The sequence below is a fragment of the Coffea arabica genome, chromosome 11e, assembly GCF_036785885.1.
Source record: "Coffea arabica cultivar ET-39 chromosome 11e, Coffea Arabica ET-39 HiFi, whole genome shotgun sequence".
NCBI classification, from domain to species: domain Eukaryota; kingdom Viridiplantae; phylum Streptophyta; class Magnoliopsida; order Gentianales; family Rubiaceae; genus Coffea; species Coffea arabica.
Window position 1 is genome coordinate 47,141,129 of NC_092331.1, and position 25,785 is coordinate 47,166,913.

Genomic DNA, 25,785 nt, shown 5'->3' on the forward strand with positions numbered 1-25,785 from the left:
ATTGAGGAACAAAGATAGAGAGTTAGAGCTTATGTGACAAGGTTGATTTCTCTCCTATCACTTTCTCTTTTATATTTAAGTTTATGTTTGACTATAATACAAGTTTGGATCTTATTTTCATGTTTAGTTAAAGTTTATGCCTAGAGTTATGGATGAACTTTCTATATCTTGTTTGTGATATTTACTTAGTTATTTGGTGATATTATTTTGAACAAGTTATTTATCACTTTTACTTTTCTAATCATGATTAACTGGCCATTAATTGTTATAATCTTAAGGTGTTAAGTTTACAATGAGAATTGATATTTAATACTAGTTCAAGGAAGTGATAAATCTAGGGAGTACATTCACGAGAGTAGAGGTGTACCTATGTGGCTTTGGTGACTTGTTTCATGTAATTTTAGAGAGAGTAGGTATGATTTAGTTACAAGTATCACTACGAGAGTAAGTTTCACATACATTAGAAAATTGCGCCATAACTAGCCAAGATAATAGCATTTTCTTAACCGGTAATGTCATTTGTAAGAATAGTAAGGAATTCCATATTTCTAAGAGTTTTCTATTGTATTTTTATTACTTTTATAGTGTAGATTTAATTTCTTATACTTGTAATAGTCTAAATAATAAAGGAGTTCGAAAAACACCGATAATTGATAATTTTCTTTATGGGATCGACCCTTAATACTCTATATTCGCTTTCGACTCGTATATTTGCGAAAAATCATGTGTGGGGTATTTATGAATTTATAAATATAAAATTTGACTGTGGATGAACTAATTGTTATATGTATACCTGTGTTCGTAAAAACAAATAACACTTTGGTGGACATGTACAATACTTTGATTTGTCTCTTTTATTTATTAATCTTGAGTTACTATTTGCAAATTAGTTAAGATTATAATTATGCTATTTTGGCCCGTCACATTTTGGCTAGTCACTCCAAATATTTTTAACTAATCAAAACTAGGAAGAGCTAATACTTTGGTGGATATGTACAATGCTTTGAAGTAATCATCCTAATTGGATAATCTAGGAACAACTAATACCTTGGTAGACATGTACAATGCTTTCAAGTTATCATCTTAATTAGATAATCTAGCTTGCCAATCTTACCTATTGATAGTATGCTATTATTGAAAGCCTACCTAAACTCTAAAGAGGAAATTATTATGTTCAAACAAATGTTCAAAATGATAGATGAGGATATTAGCAAACATATTATACTAGAGCAACTCAAAATTGGTTTGGAAAGAGTTGTGCTACTCTATGGTAAACAAAAATAATTTACTTGATGCAAGTTGTAAATGCAAGTCGCTCAAAAACCTCTCTCTTTAAAGTTGGGCATGTGTACCTAGAATTCTAGTTTTGTTTTTTTGAACTTTCTTTCAAAAGTAACTAACTTTAACCTAGAGGAGTGAAATATCACTACCATTTTCATTGAGCTTTTAGAGTTATGGTAGCAAGTAAGCACATCAATGAGTCGAGTTTGGATTAAATCTCTTTGATCTAGATCCAAACCCATAGTTAGATTCAAACTCTGACCCGAATTTTTATGGGTCTTAAAAAGTACATTCAGAAACTTTTATGGGTCTAAAAATGTACATTCAAAAACTCTTATGGGTCTAAAAAGGTATATTCAAACTTGGGCCTCTCATAGGTTTGGATATTCAATGGACATTTGTGGGTATTTTTCTGAACATATTAAAATAAAAATATTTTAAAAATATATAGAGTTAACAAATAACATAAATATCATCCAATTTTTATTTTGAAATAATAAAGTTAATATTCAAGAAGTTGAACACAATATTATGAACTCAAAGAAAGAACTATTATCAACTACTTCAATTTATTTTCAAAACTTCATTTTCATTTGTTTGTTTTTACTTTTTCTCTTCTTCCTAAAAAAGTTTATACAAATTACAATGACAGGTGGGAATAGATGGTATTTTCTTAAATTAAGAACATATCCTTTAATCTAAAAGTCTTACTATATTTGATCTAATGGTCATAGAATATTAGAATATTTTATAAATTTACTGATGTGTACATACACATAGAGTTTTTAGAGTTTGAATTTGGATATAGATCATACAAAATCAGATCCTACCTAAACCATGACTGTTTTATAGGATTTGGGTTTAAATAGGGTATGGATTTGAAAAATTAAACCCAAACCCTATCGAATTATATTGGGTTTGAGTTGGATTTGGACAAAAGCCAACCTATTGACATGCCTATATATAATATCTATACTATCTATACTATATACAAAAGAAGAAGGAGGGTTTGGTGTAAAATTTTTTGTATCACTTTATATTCTTCTTAAACGAGCATTGAACGCTACCCACTTCTAACTTCCAACATATCATTCTTCCAACTAATATGTATTTCTTATTAATTTTTTAATTTATTTAATAAATCTTAAATTTTATTAGCAACTATCAATTATGATTATGAATTACTACTAAACAATTATTTGTTTATACATTTTATTTTAGTGAATTTTCTACATATTTATTATTACAATGTAAAACTAATTCTCTCGAAAATAATTTTAAATATTCTAAAAAATTTTGGCACAAATTTCTTTATTAATTGTAGTGTGTGTTCTGAACACTAGTATAAAATAAACAACACTGGGTTTGGTGTAAACTTTTTTTTGTCTTTATTAAATTTCTAACTTTACCCTCACAATCACTTAATTATACCCTTACCAATCGATTTCATGTTAACCATATTTCCAATTAATGTAATTGTAACTAATTTTCACCCATAATCACATCCAAACATTATAAGCACCAAGTTAATTAAAATTCCATTCACAAAAATTTTACAAGATGAACGTTTATTTTTTTGTTTATGAAAATTTTATACTAAATTCTTTCATGTAAAAAGTAATTGTTCCAAATTGTACGCACATCGGCTATGCTGATCACTTGTGTCATGTAATGCCTGGGACCTATTACCTTAAGGTTGGCGATACTGTCTTATAAACCTAGGTTTCTTCTTTTTTTTTATATTATTTTTTTAAGGAACCTAGGGTTTCACTAAAGTTTCCTCACCGGAGTCACCACTGCCTTCACCAATGTATTCATTTTAAAAATGGGGCCTCACAATTTCTTATTTTTTTCCTTCGAGGATAGCCTCACAAGTTTTATTTCACACAAGTTGGTGTAAATTAACAATCTATTTTCAACTTACGCCAAATTGCTCTCAAATCACGCTAAATAATAATAATAATAATAATCAATTTATACCTAATTGTACCTGACCTACAAATCAAGATACACCAAATTTGTACCTGATTTACATTGAATTAAACCTCATTTATATTGAAATTCTATTGATTTATACTACAAGTCAACTTGACTTGTACGAATTTGTATGAAACATAAATTGTGAGACCCATCATTCTCACTGTTTCCATTTCCCTCTCTCATTATCGGCTTCTGGATTTTAAAAGTCAAACCCACCATTCCCCTCTCTCGCTATCGTCTTCTTGATTCCCACACTATTGTATCTTGAAAATTTTCCAGAAAAAAAAGTGAAAAAATACCAGAGATCCATTCCACCGCCACTGAGAATCTTCCATTCAAAAGAAAAGAAACAAAACAATTGCTCTGAAAATTTCAAAACCATTCTCCCGACAACCCCCAACTATGACAACATAAAATCATGAAACTATGGATTGGTGAAGGTATTTTTGGTTCTTGCAGCAACAACTACTATTTATCCTCTTGATCAACTCTATAGGACTAATCAAAGAACAAGCCTGATAAAAGGTAGATACACAGGTCAGCCTAGGGCGCCGCCCTAACCCGAGCGCATCCTCATTTATATTTATTTATATTAATTAATGATAGAGATGGCAGTTTGGCTGCTTTGGCATTTGGATTTATCATAGGTATATCCGGTCGGAGTTGTGTGGGGCCCAAAAACTCTTATACTTTTCCTTGAATAAGGAGGGGCGGATTTGTCTTTCTATTAAAAAATTGCTCCTCCTTTTTGATATCGCCAGGTCATATGATATGACATGGAACTCAGCTGTGGACCACTGGAGAAAATCATTGGGAAAGCCATTTTCCCAAATTTGGATAAGGCCGATTTGACGACCTTCCGTAGACGACGTCAACATAGAGTGCTATATTTATTTATTTTGTAACGGACGAATCATGACGACGTTAATTATTAACTCTCTCCTGAGCTTACTTGCTACTTCAAAATTCAAATTTTGCCAGAAAAAGGGCACGTTTTCATATAAATCCCACCATTTTTGTTCATCAATTTAATGTTTTCTTCCTTTCGTATCCCATTTCTAAGCTGTCAAGATTGAAAAGAGAGAGACAGAGTGGGGCCCACTATAGCAGTGGCAAAGGCCATTGAAATTTCTTGCTATTTAAACCCCCTCCCGAATTTGTTCACTCATTTTTTGGTAATCTGAGCAAAAATTTGGAATTTTTTTTTTATAGCAAAAATGGGGGTTGAAGATGGAAGGAAGCATCCTCTGGTTTTTGCTTACTATGTCACTGGTCATGGGTTCGGACATGCCACTCGTGTTGTTGAGGTAAGCCTACTCGTATGAATTCCTCCAACTCTCGTGGAAGATTGGTTTTTTTTTTTTTTTTGCTTTATTTTTTTTTGTGGTGAAGTATTGATTTTGAAGAAATTGGTACTGTGTGGGATTGAATTTAGATAAATTTCTGATGGTGCTCCCTTTGGATTTTTGTTTTTGGAGTTGATTGTGTATGACTTGTGCTGTGGCATCTTTCGGATAAATGTGTAGGGGAATGAAAATTTTATTGATATGTTTTTGAAGTTTTTTTTGGTGACATATATCTGAGGATTTAATCTGCAAAGTCTGAATTTTTTTGATTTCTTGGACCAACTTCTAGTTGAGAATTTTGGGAAGAAGGGGAAATTTAAGCTCTGTTTCATTGGGGCTGGTAGCCCTGTGGTTTGGAATTGGATTTACACTTAATGGTGAGACATTCATAAGCTGGAAAGTCTGAATAATAAGCCTAAAAAGAAAAATTCGGAATAGATTGTTTAACACTGTGAAATTGTTACTAATATCGGGAGAGTTGTCAAAGTGAAATGAAAAAACAGAGGGATAGATTTGGATAGCATTTTTTAAGAGTATTTGGAGCACTTTTTGGAAAGTGAAAATGGTTCTGATTGCAACTTTCAGAAATGGAAGTTTGGGAGTGCTTCAAAGCATTAGCTATAAAGAGGGCAAAATTTGTTTACATTTATTGATTTATTTATTATTTTTTGTGTGAGGAGACCTATTTGTTTTTAAGGGCATCAACCGTCAAAATGTACTGTGCATATATCAAATATACGATGTTTTGTATGAAATGTATTTACACATGGAACTTATGCTCTGAGGGATAAATAAACAAAAATTGCACCATAGTATTCTGAAGTGTGCCATTTTTAGAAAATTTTCCTATGAGTAATTATTTTGGTGGTTGGGGGAGATTCTTAGAAATTTTTGTGAAATGCAGTCAAACATATGCATGTCTCCTGACTGTTTTAGTTGAGAATTCAAATTGTGAACAATGAGCACTTCCAGTTGTGAATGTTTGGAGGAAGGGGAAAATATAGTTACATGCCATTGGGCTAGTAGCTCAGTTGTTGGATGCCTGCTCCCTAGTGTCAGAAGTCAGAAATTTACCTCCTGCCAAAAATCAAAGAATGGTAAAAGAGTGGGCATACACGTTGACATTGTCTGATAATCTAATGTCAATAGCTGTACTGAGTTATTATCCTCAATGGACTAGAACTTGCTTATGGTCGTTGATCTGTTAATTGTCTACGCATACACATATACCTGCTTGCTACAAAGAAATAATTGAATGACCCTGTCTAATTGGTGGTAACAACTGGACGAACAATCATGAAGCGACGGAATATATGGTACTTTGCTGGATACGCTGTCATAGAAATCCCTGCTTCCCCCTTTTCTTTGGGATAAAACTGTAGAGAAATACTTCATTTATTGTGATTCACATATGGTTTGTTAATTTGCACTATATACATTGGTATAGGTTGTGCGGCATCTGATTAATGCAGGGCATGATGTTCATGTGGTCACTGGTGCACCTGATTTTGTTTTTACCACTGAAATACAGTCCCCTCGACTGTTTCTCCGCAAGGTCCTTCTTAATTAGAAAATAAGTGTTACTTTTTTGAGCTGGAGTTCAACTGTTACTTCGCTTGTTAGGTCGTGTTATGGCTTTGAATGTTATTCAATGTCCGCAATTACCAGGTTTTGTTAGATTGTGGAGCAGTTCAGGCAGATGCTTTGACAGTGGATCGGCTAGCTTCACTGGAAAAGGTATGGCAGATTATGACATGCAAGGATAATGTCAGATTTGTACAGTTATTTGTTTCATGTTTTAGCTAGGCAGAGTATCTTGTGAGCCTAATTATGTGTATTTGTTGATTGGTATAGTACTCAGAGACTGCTGTTGTGCCTCGTGATTCTATCTTGGAAACGGAGGTGGAGTGGCTGAACTCGATAAAGGCAGACTTAGTGGTAAACACTTCAAGTAATTCTTCTTCATAAATTACAAGTAGATGTTTATTGGCAATGTGAAACTCTACTGATTTTATCTTTATATCTCTCTTACATAATTTTTTGATCAGTTTTTGAGACTTCAGAAGAGAGAGAATTAATAGTGAAAGGTTATTAGACAAGAAATGTACATATGTTTCAAAATAGGTAGAAGAATTTGGTTTACTAGTTCTGCTTAAAATTTGAAGTTCAATATAGAAAAGGGCAAACTTGCAAATCATTTTCACTATTGTACTTGTTTTTATGATAATGATTTGCAAACTTGTTTAGTCCAGAAGGTGTGTACTTAGTGCTGATGGAAAGATGAATTGAAAAATGGTTTTCTTTTTTCCCTGAATTTGTTTTTCATTCCTCTGCAATTCACGAACAAGATAAATTAAGTTCTTTGATCTCTTTCTAACTGGAATTTTAAGTGCACACATGTCCTTTGATGCGGTAGAAGCTGGTTAAGCTAAATGGTATGTGCATGTTGAAATAGGTCTCAGATGTCGTACCAGTTGCTTGTCGAGCAGCAGCTAATGCAGGCATCCGTTCTGTTTGCGTTACAAACTTCAGGTAATGTGTCATTAAAAGTGTATTTTAATCTCTACTCATTTACTTTTGGATCTTATTTCATTTTAGCTAGGCTATGCTAACACGCTTAATTTCTTTCTGCAGCTGGGACTTCATCTATGCTGAGTATGTCATGGCTGCCGGGATTCATCATAGGTCAATCGTTTGGCAGGTGCTGATCTTAAACTAATTAGTACTCCCCCCCCCCCCCCCACCCCGGCGCCGGGCGCCAAAAAAAGGAAAAAAGAATGTACTAGAATGGTACACTGGTTACTGTTTGCTTTAGTCAGGGATTATTGGGGGAGGGTTGGGTTGAGTGGTAAGGGGGGGAGGAATTGTAACTAGGAGCTCATGGGTTCAAGACCTCCTACTTAAAAAAAAAAGAGTCAGGGATTACAAAATAATTGAGGTCTTGCATATTAAATCTATGTAAGATCATGGAAAAAGTCTATGTTAGAGAATATGGTAATTGATGATCTCAGATTTCAAATATTTGGCAACTTTTCTATGACAATCAGGCAAGAAAAAGTGGCACTATGCAATTCTTTTGATTCTCCACTTGTAATGTTGCTCATGTTCAATGATAGTGCTATACTGTTTACCTCTTGTGATTCTGTATTCGGTTATTTTTCCATATGATTTGTAGCCTTTGCCTACATGTAAACATGATGTATTTAACTAAGCCTTTTTGACTGAAATGTTAATTCTGAAAGTTTGCATATGTGTTACATGGTTATTGAGATGGTAACTGGAATTATAGAAAACAAAGTGCAAGTAAATTTATCAGGATGTCATGCAGCACCATCTGAGTTTTGAAGATAGATGAACTTATCAGAAACACACATCAATAAATACAAAGGTGTAAATGCCATAAAAGTTTTATTTCTTCAGTTTTTAACTATTATAGTGATATCAACCATTCTTCGTTGAATAGATAATGAAGTGTTGAAACTCTAGACTCAGGAGGTGGATCATGTAGTGCATTTATCAGTGACATTGAATTTGAATGTGCTTCATTTCTGGATGTATAAGAGGACAAATATTTGAAGTTTGCCACAAGTTATTTGCATGATGCTGGATAATGTGAACGTCTACAATACTCTTTACATCATGATGTCTATTACTCATCTAAAGAATCTATCCTTGTGCTTGTTGTAATATTTGTTCATTTTTCCCTTGGTGCTTCTTTAGTACTGTGGCCAGATCCCCCTCTTCTAAGTATTTTTCTTTGTCACATTTTTCAAATCTAACTTCATTTTCTCTTTGACTTCACACAGATTGCAGAAGATTACTCTCATTGTGAGTTCCTTATTCGCCTCCCAGGGTACTGCCCAAGTATGTTAATTTTTTTATATTCTTATTTTTTTTTTCATTCTCTTCTTCAAGTATATAAAAAGGATGGAAAATCTGATAGCTTCGTTTTCCTTAACTCTGAAAATGGACATGCAACATTGCAGTGCCAGCATACCGTGATGTGATTGATGTACCTTTGGTGGTGAGAAGGTTACACAAGTCTCGCAAGCAGGTTTGTGTAGGGTTTCATGTGCGGTGATCGTTATTATCCTCAGCATGCTTGTATGAATTGTTCCACAGTTTTAATAATCCAGGTCAGGGAAGAACTTGGAATTGGTGAAGATGTGAAGGTTGTTATCCTCAACTTTGGTGGGCAGGTATATGTTGACTAATTCATGCTTATGGAAAATTGTCTTTGATTAGTCTATTAGAAAGTTCACATTTTTATTTTGTTCTTAGGCTCCAGTATCTTCTTAGATTTTGGTTATTCTTTGCTTAGTCAAATTTGTTGAGATTAGATTTGTAATCCATGTAGCGTGTGGCTGTTATTTTTAAGGTTTAAGAGCCTGTTTAAGGACTCTATCTTTGATGTTTCAAACCTCTTTAGTGAGAGGTCCTCAATTCAGTAGAGTTGAGTGTCAATTAGTCACGTAACAGGAGTGTCAGTTGTACTTCTTAACAGTACTTAAAGCAGTAGCTTTATTAGTATAAGTCAAGTGACTCATACAAGTATTCAAAGAAGGGCTTGACCTGGTTCTAAATAATTTTCTGCATTTTGATCTAGTTTTGATGTTTCAAAAGGGAACTTATTTCAATTATTTGTCCAAGATGCTTATCTTGCTCTGTTTGATGATTTGGTTTCTTCTTTAGATATATAAGTTTCTTGACACTTCAATTTACACTGATGCATATCGAGGAGTGGGTGAGTTTGGTGGCATTTGGATCTCATTTTGCAAAGAGGGCTATGGTGTTCCCATTACCGCGGTCATTTTAGGTCCTGTTTGGATTGTAATTTTTTTAGAGTTTTTCTAATAAAGTATACTGTAGCGATGTGATGTATGTGAGTTAAAAACATGATTGGGAAATGTGTCAAGCGAATATTTCAAACATTTTTTCTGTGAAAGCTAACAATACAAATGGGCTTTTTTTATTTTGTTTGTTTTTTAACCTAACAGTCATTCATGAAGCTTGGATACAGTTTATAATGATGGCAGCCTTTGTTACATGGGTTGGGGATGGATGTCAGTTATGGGTGTGTTTCCAGGTGTCAAATTCTTTAATTTTCTAATAATAGAGTACTGTGACATGGCCAAAGGCTATGGATGCTAGTGTCAAGGTGTGATCTGTATGCTCATTTTTGAGTAACATACTAAGCAGATATGATGAAATAAAACCGATTTATATTAATTGATGTGTCCATAAATGGGTGTAAAATTAATGTTTTGGTGGTGATAGAGATGAAGCATTCTTCCTGTAGATTCTAGTAAAACTTCCTTAGTTGGAGGAATTTCAGCTTTTGGTTTCATTTTTGAAGTACTGAATGGATAGACGTGAAACACTTGGCATGGGTAGCTTTCAGACCGCTTATTTTGGCAAGCATCAAATAATATTATCTTTTGGTGACAAGCAAGAGAAAATAATAGGCAGGTTGCACTACTTTAGGTTGTAGCCAGATAATTTTGCTCAAACCAACCCATTCTGAGTTACTTTTGTTAGGATTACAGAGACAATACCTGTCCTCCTGAAATAGGTGGAAATATCTCCAAGGCATTATAACTCTAATTTTGCTTTCGATATCTTCATACATTGGAATTCAGTAAATATTTGAAACTTTTTTCCTTCTGTTAGTTTATACATTACGCATGGAACTTTTTCTCTGGTAATAAGTTTAACCTTGGTCTTGTGCATATTTTACGTCTTGTGAATATATGAGGTCTAGTTGAACATGTCACTTTACATGTCCTAATTTCTTTCAGCCAGCAGGTTGGAAGCTAAAGGAGGAGTACTTGCCTTCTGGTTGGCTCTGTCTGGTATCTGGTTTAAATAGCGACTGAATTTTGTTCACCAACAGAAAGTGCCAATGTTGTACAATTGATAGGGTAAAAATCCACTTCATTGCATCCAGGTTTGTGGTGCTTCCAATAGTCAGGATCTTCCTCCCAACTTCATAAAGCTCGCAAAAGATGTCTATACCCCTGATCTCATTGCAGCATCTGATTGCATGCTTGGTCAGTTGGTAAAGGATAGTTGTGTTGAAGTTTATATTTGAGAAATAAAAAAAAAGTTATAGTAGCCTTACCTACTCTATTCTTTTAGGCAAAATTGGATATGGGACAGTCAGTGAGGCATTGGCATACAAGTTGCCCTTTGTCTTTGTACGTAGGGACTACTTCAATGAAGAACCCTTCTTGAGAAACATGCTCGAGGTATCATTACTGTAACTCCAGTTATGTTTTTTTTTTTTTTTAAATTTTTTTGTTAAAGTAGAATTAAGAGGTATAGGTTTGGAGGAGAGGTGTTGTATCACTTCCCCCAGAAGAAGTCCAGAAAGTGTTATTTCCTGATACTGAACCCTTGTTTTTGTTTGAGGTGGAGCACTACATGCTCAAAAAAAGAAAAAAAGAGTGCAAAAAAGTTTTGGTCTTGATGTTTTTAATAGGATTAATCTTGTAGCTCTCTGTCCAAAAAAAAAAAAAGGAACATCACTTATGATTGTTTTGAATAGGAAAAGTTCACGTCTCTGTATGAGGTGGAGACTAGCTACCCAGGCTGCAGAACAAACCAAAAAACCCACCTCATGAGAGAAGTCTTCTCAAGAAAATTCTTCTCCACTTATTATAAGTTATATTATGATTTGACGTTGAGTTCCCATTGCTCTTTGTTTGCTGTCTAATTGTGCCTTTATCCTGCAAAACTTCTTCATGGTACTCTCTGTTCCGATTGATATTGTCATTCTTTCTACTTTGGGATGTCTAGAAGTTATTAACTTACTAAATTCATATATGGACACTACCTTTGTTTCAATTACTACAGAACATTGCCTAATGAATGCACCTTTTATGAGTAAACTGGGGAACAGGTTGCAATTACTATGTGTGCACTCTGAAAATGTCACAATTTAGGCTTCATTTCCAGCCCTGCATATTCTCCATGAAACATTAATTCCATGTAGTCCTATAAATGGCTTCTTCAGCTAAACAGCTACATCACTGTCCGTTAACAAGAGTGAAGGAAAGGCATGGAAATTCATATTTGAAGCTAAGATTCATTTTTGCACCAAACATCTACCCAAACTTGGTACTCTTATATGAAGCAAAGCCAGATGGCAGACAGATGTGAATCCCTTAACCTCCTAACCCTCGTGACATCAATCCCCATTGTTACCTGTAATTTCAAGCCATGGCTATTGAATCTCGTCTCTCACACCTCTAATCTGCTCAACATCAGAATCTCTTTGCAATGCTCTCCTTGCTCAGGACTTTGGAGAATTGTTAAGTTCAACTCCTGAATCATGTTTTTCCAAAAGATTAATTGTTCTACTTGGCATTATAAAATTTAGCATAAATATATGATCATATTTGCTACTAAGAACTGTAAGAACTGCTGGATGCTTCATAACATGTTAAAAATTGCAGAACTCGCTTTAACTGAACTACATTAAGAAACTTCTTTCTCTGGTTTTATTCCTTATGAGTGATAGGGTAATTTTCCTGTTTTAAGCAATATCAAGGTGGTGTTGAGATGATAAGAAGGGATTTACTGACTGGTCATTGGAGACCATATCTTGAACGTGCACTGACCTTGCGCCCATGCTATGAGGGAGGCAGCAATGGTGGTGAGGTATCACCCTCTTCTTTCTTTGATGGTGAACTTGATGATAGAAATAGCAGAAAGCAGAACCTGAAACTATTGATTCTTTGAAAAGGTTATTGTGTTTACTGCATTGTGAAGTTATGGTAGAACTTTGACATTGAGTTTAAATTAAGTTTGGCAAAAGTAGTTCCCGATGAGATTGTGAGATAGATGTCTGGCTTTATATTTCAGAAGATGTTACAATTATGAGAAAAGATGTTAAGTTGACATAACAAATAAGAGTATCTTGGTTTTGTCATATTTCATCCCTTTGTCATCAAAGAACAAGTCTATGTGCTCGTGTTCCTTATTTGCTGCATAACATCAAAGTACATGTTAAGTTGGTGGGAATGAGCTTAAATTTACTAATCAGGGATCATGCTTTGAATATAAGCTCTTTGGTGCCACTGGTGCCATCAAGAAATTGAGAATTAAGGGGCTAATTGCAAATTGTGCTGTCACACACGGAGATGCATACTTATACAAACAATATTAGCTTGGGGTCTTATTGCTTCTGCTTTGAGTAGGACTTATATCTTTATTGTTCTTGCTATCAAACTGAACTGTGCTTTAGAGACATTAGCTAGCAGCATTTATCTGAACAATATGACAGAAAACTTAGGAAAAAACATCAAAACTTCTAAAATGTACTTTTCATCGCAGTTAGACACCAGAAATACATCTGGCACTGACAATCTTTCTGCTCAAAAAGTAGTTAACTGACTATTCTGAGTCTAGAAAATTTCAACAATAGAATCTTGGTCATATCTGAACAAAGGTGGTGAGGCCTTACTCCACATTCATCAGAACCTCCATGATTACGAAAGCCAAGCTACTGCATCGTGACCTCATACAAGACTGACACACTTTTTTTGTGGTGGTGATGCTGTCTGATGTTGGATTGCTGTTTGCCATTAGGAATAAACAAGGGGCCTCATTCATGTTTGAGCTAGAATAAGTACTGCAACAGAGGCTCCTTATGAAGAATTTTTTAGAAGTGGCTGTTTATTAAGAATTAAGAGAGCAAAATGTAAATATGGTTGACTAAGCTTTTAAGATTATTCTATGCAAGTTATCAAGTAAAGTTATTTGCCTGATTTACTGGAATTGTCAAAATATTGCAAGTATATTCCCCTTGAAACACGATGAAATGGTACAAAGTCTTACCGTCTACATATAAAACATGATGCTTACATTTTAAACCTGTAAAGAGAGGTTCTCTTGAAAGTCTTTGCAATTTTTTTTACTTTGTGTTCCCCAAATACTTTTCCTTGATTGGGTATTACTCACTTAGCTGGATGCAATGCACTTTACCTGGCAGCTATTAGAAATTGGTAATATAATCTGTTCATTGGTAGAACTGCAAGAAAACCATACAGAAAAAATTAGATAATGACCACATCATAACATGCTACTGCCCTTCTACAATTTTGACTTTGAACCATTTGTCCACTTTGATGAGATGTTTATGTACATTATTAACAATTTAAGCTGCATCTGGGTTTCTATGGAAAGGCATAATAACCCTGCTGCTCTTAAAAACTATTTAGGCTACTATCATGATTTACCCCTTTTCTGTGTAATAATGTCAAACCTTACAATACTTCTAATGCATGATTTCAGGTTGCAGCACGTATTTTGCAGGATACAGCTTCTGGGAAAAGCTATATATCAAATAAGGTAAACTAAGATATGTTTCTTCTGTTTTCTAACTTTTTAATTCATGGTTTTGTATGTATTCGGGGTAGTTATGACTGTACATTAGAGAACTTGGTCCAACCATGACCCTTGTCTATTGTTTTGCCTCGAAAATTCTTTTCTGTTGAGGTGCCTCTTGTGTTGTTTGAGAACAGGTATCTTGGAGGGAAAACATTAGTCACCGTATTATGAGTAACCAACTAGTAGTTATAGGAGTAAAATCTAATAAACTATTTACAAGAATACTCTTACTAATTTATTATCTACAAGAATACTTATATTCTCCTAACACTCCTCCTCAAGTTGGAGCATATATATCATAAGCACCCAACTTGTTACAAATGTATTTCACGCTAGAACCCCCTAAATTCTTGATAAACAAATCAACCAATTGATCTACAGACGGTACATGAGATGTCTTGATAATTCCGTCAAGCAATTTCTCTCGAATGAAATGACAATCAACTTCAATATGTTTTGTCCTTTGATGAAATACTGGATTAGACGCAATATGAACAGCTGTCTGATTATCACACACTAAATTCATAGGTTGTTTATGCTCAAACCCAATTTCAAGTAACATGCTCTTTAACCAAACCAACTCACACACAGTGTGAGCCATAGCACGGTATTCAGATTCTGTACTTGATCTGGAGACAACTGTTTGCTTCTTACTCTTCCACGACACTAAATTACCACCAACAAACACACAATATCCTATGGTCGATTTTCGATCTGAAGCAGAACCAGCCCAATCTGCATCACTATATTCTTCAACATCAGTGTGTCCATGATTTTGATACAGCAATCCTTTTCCAAGAGCACTCTTAAGATACCTGAGAATCCGTATAACAGCATGCCAATAACTAGTACGAGGGGTATCAAGAAATTGACTTACAACACGCTGCAAATGAAATATCAGGTCTCGTTACAGTGAGATAATTGAATTTACTCACAAGTCTTCGATATTGCTTAGGATCATCTAGTAATATACCTTGATCTCCTACTAATTTCACATTAAGATCAATAGGAGTATCCACAGGTCGGCAATCTAACATCCCAACTTCACTCAGCATATCGAGTACATATTTCCTTTGACATAAATAAATCCCATATTTAGACCGAACTACTTCAATACTTAGAAAATACTGTAGATGACCCAAATCTTTTGTCTGAAAGTTTGCCTGCGGATTGGATTTAACTTTCTGGATCCTCACAACATCATCACCTGTAATCACAATATCATCACCTGTAATCACAATATCATCCACATAAACAACTAATAAGATTTTACCAGCATTAGAATGCCGATAAAATACAGAGTGATCTACTCCACATCTTGTCAGATCGAATTGCATGACAGCACTACTAAACTGGCTGAACCAAGCCCTCAGAGACTGTTTTAATCCATATAAGGATTTTTTCAAACGACAAACCAACCGCGAATTCTCTCCCTGAACAACAAAGCCAGGAGGTTGTTCCATATATACCTCTTTTTCCAAATCTCCAAGTAGAAATGCATTTTTCACATCCAACTGATACAATGGCTAATTATAAGTTGCTGCCAAAGAGATTAGAAGACGAACCGAGGTAATCTTTGCAACAGAAGAAAATGTTTCTAAGTAGTCTATTTCATATACCTGAGTAAACCCCCTAGCTACCAGACGAGCCTTCAATCTATCAATAGAATCATTAGGCTGCACTTTTATAGTGTACACCCATTTACAACCAACAACAGGCTTACCAGAAGGAAGAGGGACAAGATCCCAAGTACCATTTTATTCCAAAGCAGACATCTCTTCTTGCATAGTTAATCTCCAACCAGGATGATTAAGAGCATGAGTAATAGACTTAGGAATGAAGACAGAATCAAGGGAAGCAACAAAAGAAAAATATAACATAGAGAGACGAGAATAAGAAACAAAATTTAAAATAGGATGAGAAGTATAATGCCTCTTACCTTTGCGTAAAGTAATAGGAAGATCTAATTCAGAGGAGGGCGTCATACCTGGATTTGAAGATTAAGAGTTAATTGGTGAAGTGCGTGGCATATCAGGAACTTGCTCAACCATGGAACGCCGAGAATAAACTTGAAGATTAGGACGAGATAATCGAGCTATAGAATCTCCTGGACTAGATAACTCAGGTAATAAAGAGGAAGGGACTGGTAAAACAGGAGAGGAAAAAGAGGGACATTGGTCTAACTCACAAGGCATACCGTGTTTCATAAAATATGGAGCGGATTCAAAGAAAGTAACATCAGCACAAGTAAAAAATCGATTTAAAACTGGACTGTAACATCTATACCCTTTTTGCGCTCGTGCATATCCTAAGAAAACACACTTAATAGCACGAGGATCTAATTTATCCACCTTGGGAGCAAGTTGATGAACAAAACACACACATCCAAAATACGAGGAGGTAATTTGAACACAGATTCATGAGGAAAAAGAACGGAGTGAGGTAATTGGCCTCCAAGAATATTAGATGGCATGCGATTAATTAAATAACATGCAGTTAGAACTGCATCACTCCAAAATTGTTTGGGCACATTTATGTGCAACAAAAGTGTCCGAGCAAGCTCGATTAAATGTCTAATTTTTTTTTCAGCAACTCCATTCTATTGTGGAGTGTGAGGACAAGAGGACTGATGAATAATACTGGACTTAGTCATAAAGGTATTAAAAGGAGTGGAAAAATATTCTTTCACATTATCACTGCGAAGTATACGTACAGGCACACCAAATTGATTCTTTATTTCTGTAACAAATGCACAAAAAATGGAATATAGTTCTGAACGATCTTTCATTAAATAAAGTCATGTAACTCTTGAAAAATCATCAACAAAGATTATAAAATATTTAAAACCTAACTTTCAAGCGACTCAACTAGGATCCCAAACATCAGAATGAACTAGCATAAAGGGTTCAGAAATCCGTTTATTGACTCTAGGAGCAAAAGAAACACGATGATGCTTTCCTAACTGACAAGACTCACATTCTAACGAAGACAACTGACTCAAAGTAGGAACCAACATTTTCAAATTTTGTAAAGACGGATGACCCAAACGACAGTGAATTTCAAGAGGAGAAACAGTAGTAGGTCATGCAATCGGACCATTGAAGTTGAGAAAATAAAGACCATTATGCTCATGCCCTCCACTAATCGTCCTCTCTGAATGACAACAAAATCAAGAGAAAAAGTAACTGAACACTGTAGAGATTTAGTGAGCTTACTAACAGACATTAGATTAAATGGCAAATTGGGTACGTAAAGAACAGAAGACAGCGGAAGAGGTGGGTTAACTTCTACAGTGCCTAGTCCTTTAACTTTAGTGGTAGATCCATCAACTAAAGTAACATGAGGAAAGGAAGTAGACTCTTGAAAATTATCAAAATTTTTAGAGGTACCTGACATATGATCAGTAGGCTCGGAGTCAATAATCCATGAGTCATTACTTTTTTGTGCTAAAGAAGCAAAGGGAAGAGATGCATGATTTGTAGCTTGGTACTGTAGGAATTTAACATAATCTTCCTCGGATATAGTAAAAGTCTTCTGGGACCCATGTGCTGAAGAACTTGATTCAACTTGGTCAATGGTAACTGCATGAGCAAAACTTTCAGCCATAGCAAATAACACTTCAAACCAAAAAAAGGTCAAAACTCGAGATAAACAGCGCGCGTGAACAGCCACTATGAACAGTGTCTCGTGAACAGTAATGTGTGAACAGTATTTTAACAGTACTCGATGAACAGTATCCGTGAGCAGTCTTTTTGAACAGTCGTGTGAACAGTATGCGATGAACAATATCGCGTGAACAAGACTCTTGCTAGATGTTTAACCCTAACCCTAGGGCTTTAGCTCTGATACCATGAGAACAGGTATTTTGGGAGAAAAACATCTAGTCACCGTATTATGAGTGACCAACTAGTATTTATAGGAGTAAAAATCCAACAAACTATTTACAAGAAAATCCTTACTAATTTATTATATGCAAGAATACTTATATTCTCCTAACACTGTTCACTCCTGCATTATGGCTTGCTTTCCTTTTCCAGTGACATTTGAGTTTGTTATTTGGATGATAACTCAGTCAACTTTGTATTTGTTTTTGGAAGTGAAATTTCATTCACGTTGGTTTTTTCATGGTATATAGACACTTCTATTTAAACGTTACTAAGCATTTCAGAGTAGCTTAACGGAAAAATATGGTGAAATCTGGAGTTTCCATGTGTTATAATTTTGTGGTCCCTTTAATGCCAAAGAATGAACAGATCAGAGATTCTCTCATGGAAATGTTTACCCTTAAATATATAGTTGCAACATTCCTGGAAATCAAAATGTCAAGTTTAATGGCTTAAACTATTGCAGTGGTTTTTTTTTGGGCCTCCCTGTGTATGTGCCATGTTTACAGACTTCTATTTAAATGTTACTAAGCATTTCAGAGTAGCTTAATGGACATATACGGTGAAATCTGGAGTTTCCATGTGTTATATTTTTGTGGTCCCTCTAATGCCAACGAATGAACAGATCAGAGATTCTCTCATGGAAATGTTTACACTTCAATATATAGTTGCAACACTCCTGTAAATGAAAATGTCAAGTTTAAAGGCTTAAACTATTACAGTGGTTTTTTTTTATTTTTATGGCCCTGTGTATGTGCCATGTTCCTCTCATGGTGGTCCTTTTCTTACATTGATGAGTGGTCTACTTACCACCTTGTTTATCTAACAGCTTAACTTTGAGAATAACAGTAATTGATGTCAACTATGTACAGATATGCCTCTTTTAGCTTGACTTTTAAGAAATTTGGGAAGTTTTCTTCTTTTGTAGTTGTTGAGGAATTGTAATACCTTATTGGGTGCTTCTTTTCTCCTTGCTTCTTTCCATTCTGTGTTGTTGGGGGTTGCCTGTGGGGAGGGTTGGCGGCTCATGGCTTTCAATTAAGTAGATTATATTCACTAAATATAGGATTGGAATAACCATATGGTCAGCTTATATTGGAGCTATTCATTACCATAAGACAGTGCCCTGCAGCCCAAATTGGATCTTTTACTTGACTAGGCTCGAATAATGAGTACACATAACAGTTTGAAAAGTGGAATGTGGATCCACCATGTTATATATAGGGTTGAAGTGTGGAATCAACTATCTTTGTCAGTGTATAAAATATTTGACTGGAAGAGTTTTTTAGCATAAGGATTTCATACAGGGAACAGGACATTAAAATGGAAGAGACCAAAAATGCAAGGTATTGGATCTCAATGCAGGTCCTTACTCTTTTCCCATGAATTTCTAACAGAAGATGGTGATATGAAGGTATATTAAGAATGCTGAATAACATTCTCTTCATCAGGAATAAAAACACCAAATTAGAAAGTGAGAAAACCTTATAACTGTTCTCATGAATGTCGATTCATCTAATTCTCTCCAAAGGACATATGAGAACTTGACTTTCTTAGAAGGGAGGATTGAAGAAGGAAGGTGCGGTACTAGGTTTACTAAGAATGAGATTGGTAAGAGCTTCTAATTATGCTAGCTTTGCATGGTAGAAAGTTTTTAACAGTCTTTTACTTCATAAGGACAATTAAGAGTTCAACAAAATTCCGTTCAAATTCCATCATTCCACCTTATTCCTGGAGTGTTTTAACTGGTTTAGTTTCCTAGTCCTTTTAGAAATGCTCATTTTTTGTTTAAACTCCATCTAATTTCAGAAACGTTCAAGTCGGTCAATTTTTTGCACTTTCTTCCTCTATAAAAATTCTGACTATTTCACACCTAGTTATTTTTAGAAGCTGCATTGGGTGAGCAGCTTTTTTATTTTTTTTTCCATGCACATAATATTTTCTCAGAATTGGCAACATTTGCTATATATATATATATATATGTATATATAATTTCTTAGCCCCATCTTCTTTAGATGGTGATATCATTTTTAAGACTTACAAACTACTACAGTTATTTGTTTTGAAATGTAATAATTATTTGAATAAAATTGGTTTTCAACTGCTGCTTGATTTATTTCCAATGAGTTTGAAGGATAATTTATGGGTTATGCTGGAAAAGCTGTGATGGACTGCAGTAAGATAATCACAAAATGAATACTAGACAATAAATTCTTGAATAGAAATAGACAAACTTATATATTTCTGAGAGAAATTTGATATGATGTATTACCATCCACTTGCATAGGCATATCCTGCTACTGATCTGTTGGTGAATTTTTTCTTTTCTTTTATTTAGCTTAGTGGCTCTAGGAGATTGCGAGATGCCATTGTTCTTGGGTATCAATTACAAAGAATGCCTGGAAGAGATCTTTGGATTCCAGACTGGTATGCAAATGCAGAAACTGAACTTGGTCTGCGTACAGGATCACCAACTGCTGAAATGCGTGATGATAGCTTCCTCATGGACTCGTAAGTTTTGTGCACTCTTTCTTCTCCTTTTTGGTCTTTGCCATTTACAGCCTCTGATTGCTGCTTGTATGAAAATTTGTTTGTCATTACCTTAGATACCAGGAAGACTTTGAAGTTCTTCATGGGGACCTTCTGGGTCTGCCAGATACTGTGAGTTTCCTCAAGAGTTTAGCTAAGCTAGATGCTGCGTATGATACTGTAAAGAATACGGGGAAACGCGAGATAAGGGAACGCATAGCTGCTACTGCCCTCTTTGATTGGGAGGTAATCTGCACTTTCAGCATCCTACCGTCTAATAACAAATGAGCAGAATTGCCACAACTAAGTGGATTAAATGTCAGCAATGAAAAGTTACTATTTTTCGAATATTACTGACAGCAAATCCTTTGCAAACTTTACTGTGACTAAGGCCAATTTGGAGCATTGATTGTTTCTTTTGAATAGCTTCATAATCCTGACGGGGTGTATTCCTATCCAACCTAATATCAACTACACTAGAAACCTCATTATCTTTGAAACTGCAACACTGGGTTTTATGCAGTTTGAGTTATAAGCACATAAAGGTATCCTGGGTTTGGTGTAGTTGCACATGCCCTCCTCTCTTATGTCCTATATCACTTTTACCTGCCTATTAGTTTTTTCAAGTTGATACTTTTGTGCTTCTATGTTTCATTTAGTTATCTGTCTCCACATTTCTCTTGAAGGTGAATTGAAAATCACACTCGTACAAATTTAGTGGCGATCTTGCTAACAGGATATACTCCTGAAAGAAGGTCAATATAATTTCAGAAACCAGGATGCAGGTCTCTGTGTTAATTTAAAAATTTTTTGGACAGTGCAATTAAGCATGATTAAATGATTCACAAAAATTGTCACATTATGGTCAAATGTTATCTTTGTTTATCTCTTTTTAAAGTTGAATGCTTTGTTTTTAATTGGTTGATTTTTAATGTGTCTTGATACTTGTTGGGTGAAAAAAATGAAATTAGCCATTCAGTTACATTGTTGCTCAAATTGCATATTATGTTGTTTCTACAATGAATGATCAGCTGTTACAGTGAATTCGTCGGAATTTTGATCTTTTAGTCATACATAGAGAATTCTTTAGCAGAAACCTTTTGTAGTATTCAATATACTGAACGGAACCATGTTGTTGACTTGTTGTATAGTTTTCTCCGTATGGATTTTTAAACTCTTGTCCTTTTTTGAGTAAGAATGTACAAAATTTACATTTAAATAAACTTAGTAACTTTCTCAATGTTGTTTGCGTGTTATCCTCCTTGGATTTGCCTCTATCACCTTGGATGAAAGTCCTTGTTGAAACTGCTCGGTTCTTTATAAGCTCTTGTTATTTATATAGGAAGACATTTTCGTGACGAGAGCACCAGGAAGATTGGATGTCATGGGTGGAATTGCTGACTACTCAGGAAGCCTTGTATTGCAAGTAAGTGAAATGCCCCTACTCCCTCATTTTTATTTATAAATGCAATTTCTTTCTGCATCCTTAGATTCTTTGCTTCTATAAGGTGCTTCATCTCAGTATCAGATTTAAACCTACTGCTAATACGCCTAAATTAATGAGTTGAGCATTGGCTGATTTGAGTTCTGCATATGATCCCTTCACTACAGAACTGTATTTGGATTTTTTATTAGAGAGGTCCCTTTTAGATTAGTTACTAAGTACAGCTTCTTCTAAGGAAGCAGATTAAAAGCCTTTCAACTTAAAAAGGCGTTGTTTATTTACTCCTGCTAGTCAGTCTCTTGGCAGAGCTCTTAGTTAGCTGTATGTGTCTTATGAAGTTTCAAGGTGGAAGCCTATCACCACACTTTTTTTGAATTTTTTGTTTAGTATAACTCTCTGTTTTATCTTCATCTTACATAAATACTCTTATTATCACTGGAATTTTTTTCTGTAGGGGAATTCACATTTTGTGTTTAGAATTCTGAACTCTTTTTTTCTTTTTATTTATGAGATTCTAGTACTTAATTTATCTGTGCATATTCTTGTGGTATTTCTCTGTCCTGCCTTTTTTTTTGGGTTCATTGCAAGTCTAATCATCTTGAGAATATCTCCCAGATGCCAATTAGAGAAGCTTGCCATGTTGCCATCCAAAAGATTCATCCTGGTAAAGAAAGGCTGTGGAAGCATGCTCAGGCTCGAAAACTTGCAAAAGGAGATGGACCAACCCCTGTGCTACAAATTGTATGTAACCTGCATTCATTTGGAAATCCATAGGATTGTAAATTACTATATATGTCTGAATGCTACTGCTTGTCATTAGGGATCAAGTAAGATGGTCTAGAGGAAATAGACTCTTAAGATTTTGTTGTCTATTGCTGTTCTATTTTCTTAAGGATTTTGTTACCCAAAAAAAAAAAAAAACAGATAAAAACATTATATTGCAACATTATCCATGGTCTTCATACTTGCATTGGGTAAATCTTCTCTAATTGATGATCCTAAAACCTACTATGCAGGCAATATGGTAAATGTATATGCTTTAATACTCAAGTTCTGTGACCTCTCTTTGATTGAGGAAGTTTTAGGCATTTCATTACAAGTCCAGCATTTTCTACTATAGACTTATATTGGGGATTCAATTTTCTTTGTGTTTTATTTATGTCAAGTTCAATGTTCTGACTCAAGATGGATTGAAAATGCTTGTACAAAGTCAAAAGAATTCAATAGGAAAAACCCTGTGGTGAAATTATTTTGCTGGATTTGTGTTCATCTAGCTACTTCCATTTACAATCTCTATTTTCTGCATACATTGGGCTTAACAGGTGTCCTTTGGGTCGGAGTTAAGTAATCGTGGCCCTACCTTTGACATGGATTTGTCAGATTTTTGGGATGGAGAACAACCAATGTCATATGAGAAGGCGAGAAACTACTTTGCTCAAGATCCGTCCCAGAGGTTCAGAGTTCCTTTGTGCTCCATTCATTTGTTTTGTGCGTAACTTGTATGACGCTAGCTAACATGATTCCTCTCGTAGATGGGCTGCATTTGTTGCAGGGACAATTCTGGTTTTGATGAAAGAATTAGGCATACGCTTTGAGAACAGTATTAGCATGCTGGTACCTCCTATTTATTTAATTGAAAGTGTATTATGATGTAACTGTACAACACACTGCATACTGCATACTGCATTATCACTTCACCTTATCAAATATTTTTTTGGACTAATAGTTCAGACACAATTAGGTTTGGCTTTTTATGCATTAATAGAAATGATTAGCTATGTGTTTGGCCTTATCTGTGGAGTAAAACTTAACTAGAACACTGCCTAGTTACTTTGGGATGCGAAGCTCAATTCTCTATTGCTTGAGAAACTCTTAGTTCTTTGTGAAATCTGGTTGCTAACCTGTTTTGTTGGCTCCTGGTGTGATTCGTCTTGTAGAATCATCTAACTGAAGCTAAATTTCTGCCAATTTTGATGCTTTTAGGCCATCTGCTGCAGATTTGGAAGGGCAATCATAAATTGAATCATATGGTGTTTGGTTAAAATTTAGGATGGCTAGCATTTGCATTTTTTTGGCTTAGTCTTCTGAGGGGTGGATTTTAAACTAATTAACTTTGTGGTTCTTTTTCCTGTTTCCTTTACCTCATTCCTTCAGTAGTTAAAGCCTTCATTAGGAACCATAGCTGCCATCAAATTCCATTGACTCACTAGACTGCGAAATTTTGTGGCAATTCCGAATGACAACATACACACAAACAGTTTTCCTTTTTGACCTCAGAGCCCATTTATGCTGTCAAAATTTTGCATGACAATATAGAAATGGATTCCTTTTTGACCTCAGAACCCATTTATGCTGTCAAAATTTCCAAAAACTAACTCCTTTGCCGTGAGCCATCTATAGTAACACATTCTTCTAAATGTTTTCTACCTATTTCCTGGTTTTATTCAGTCCAAAAGTATCTGATAAAAGGAATGATATGTTGACCAGAGCATGGCGTATGATGTAGATTCAACTGCATTCTTGTTTTCTCATTGATTGAAAGCAAAATCTAATGAGGCAGTTTAGATTGAGGTGATCAATAGGTGGTGCAGAGGGTGGGCTTGAGGGGGCAGGGAGGTGCGGTGGGGGGAGAGGGAGAGAGAAAGAGAGGATTAGAGTCGAGAAGGTTGAAGAGAGGCAGTAGGAGGATACTGGTTAGGATTTGTTGTGTTTTTAGTTTTTAGAAGTCTATTATTACTAGTATTAGTATGATAATTTTTTCTGTGAACTTAAGATTTCAGATTTGAAATAAATTTGATAACCAAATGATGGCACAGTGTTGAAAAACCCACGGATGGTATGAAATATATCTACTGATTCATTTCCTCTCCTAGTTTCTGAATAACGTGGTATAACACTTTTGATATCGATTGTGGAGTGTCGAAACCCCTTAGGTAAACAGGTCCTTCAACTTGCTGACTCATTTAACTGTTGGTCAGTTGAATTTTCTTTCTTTGTTAACGTTTATGTTGGATACTATTTCTTAACTTGTTGCTCGCCTCACTATTACATGTTTCGGCATCAGGTGGTGAAACTTCAAAATGGCACATGCACAAGTACTCATAGATAGAAAACCTACAAATGAACTTCTACTAAGTTTAATCTACTTTTTGAACTTCGACTAAGTTTAATCTACATTTTGCATCCATATTTCTGTCATGCTCCTTGGCCAAATACATAATGCTTTAACATTCCTTGATGTAGTTGACATGTAAACTATTAATTTAGCCAGGCACAACTTCAAGCAATTTTCCTGTGCACCTCCTTTTCCTCTGACAAAGAGAGACTGAAAAAACAATGTCCATTTTATTGAGACTCTGGCTTCTTTAAATATGTGATGCAATTCTTCTCTCTTGGTCACTTGTAGGTTTCTTCTGCTGTCCCAGAAGGCAAAGGTGTCTCTTCTTCTGCAGCTATTGAAGTTGCCAGCATGTCTGCAATAGCTGCTGTTCATGGTAACTATGTTCTTTTACTTCTCATATTCTACCCTTTGCTGTATTATGGTGCTCTGATACTAGTTTGTCATTTTCTAAAATGGAACATATTCAGATGTAGCATATTTAGTGGTGTTTCATAGTTTGTTAATGCTTTAAGAAAAATGTATGTGTATTACACCTATTCTTAATATTGTAATTTTAACCTGGATAATGATCCTTGATTTCTTCAGATAGGATGAAGCTAACATTGTACTAAGAGAATTCATGCTGCAATTACCTTCTTAAATTCTATGTATTTATTGTGGCTTTAAAATTAATAAGAGATGTCAGGTTTGAAGATGCCCTACTGGGTTTTTATTTCCATTTGTACTTTTTTAATCTTTTTCCCTTTTGTAAAAACAGGCTGGAATCTTGATCCTTTCTTATCAAAAAGAAGAAAAAAATAGAATGCT

The 25,785-nt window shown here is 35.0% G+C and overlaps 1 protein-coding gene across 2 annotated transcripts in view; it reads left to right on the forward strand.

Annotated features, from left to right (window-relative positions):
• Window positions 1-4,037: 4,037 nt before the first annotated feature.
• LOC113718858 (L-arabinokinase-like) overlaps window positions 4,038-25,785 on the forward strand; it is a 29,355-nt gene continuing 7,607 nt past the window's right edge. Inside the window, exons 1-21 of one of the 2 annotated variants that reach the window (XM_027243780.2) lie at window positions 4,038-4,568; window positions 6,055-6,162; window positions 6,276-6,344; window positions 6,462-6,545; window positions 7,063-7,139; window positions 7,242-7,308; window positions 8,414-8,471; window positions 8,594-8,661; window positions 8,744-8,806; window positions 10,406-10,459; window positions 10,555-10,657; window positions 10,746-10,855; window positions 12,150-12,269; window positions 13,905-13,961; window positions 20,223-20,395; window positions 20,491-20,659; window positions 21,756-21,839; window positions 22,473-22,598; window positions 23,180-23,310; window positions 23,390-23,471; window positions 25,264-25,351. In XM_027243780.2, coding sequence (XP_027099581.2) covers window positions 4,479-4,568; window positions 6,055-6,162; window positions 6,276-6,344; window positions 6,462-6,545; window positions 7,063-7,139; window positions 7,242-7,308; window positions 8,414-8,471; window positions 8,594-8,661; window positions 8,744-8,806; window positions 10,406-10,459; window positions 10,555-10,657; window positions 10,746-10,855; window positions 12,150-12,269; window positions 13,905-13,961; window positions 20,223-20,395; window positions 20,491-20,659; window positions 21,756-21,839; window positions 22,473-22,598; window positions 23,180-23,310; window positions 23,390-23,471; window positions 25,264-25,351 — 1,981 coding nt within the window. In that variant the 5' untranslated portion in view covers window positions 4,038-4,478. Of the gene's footprint in view, window positions 4,569-6,054; window positions 6,163-6,275; window positions 6,345-6,461; window positions 6,559-7,062; window positions 7,140-7,241; window positions 7,309-8,413; window positions 8,472-8,593; window positions 8,662-8,743; window positions 8,807-10,405; window positions 10,460-10,554; window positions 10,658-10,745; window positions 10,856-12,149; window positions 12,270-13,904; window positions 13,962-20,222; window positions 20,396-20,490; window positions 20,660-21,755; window positions 21,840-22,472; window positions 22,599-23,179; window positions 23,311-23,389; window positions 23,472-25,263; window positions 25,352-25,785 lie in introns of those variants that run through there. The other variant, XM_072072793.1, reaches the window with a different exon arrangement.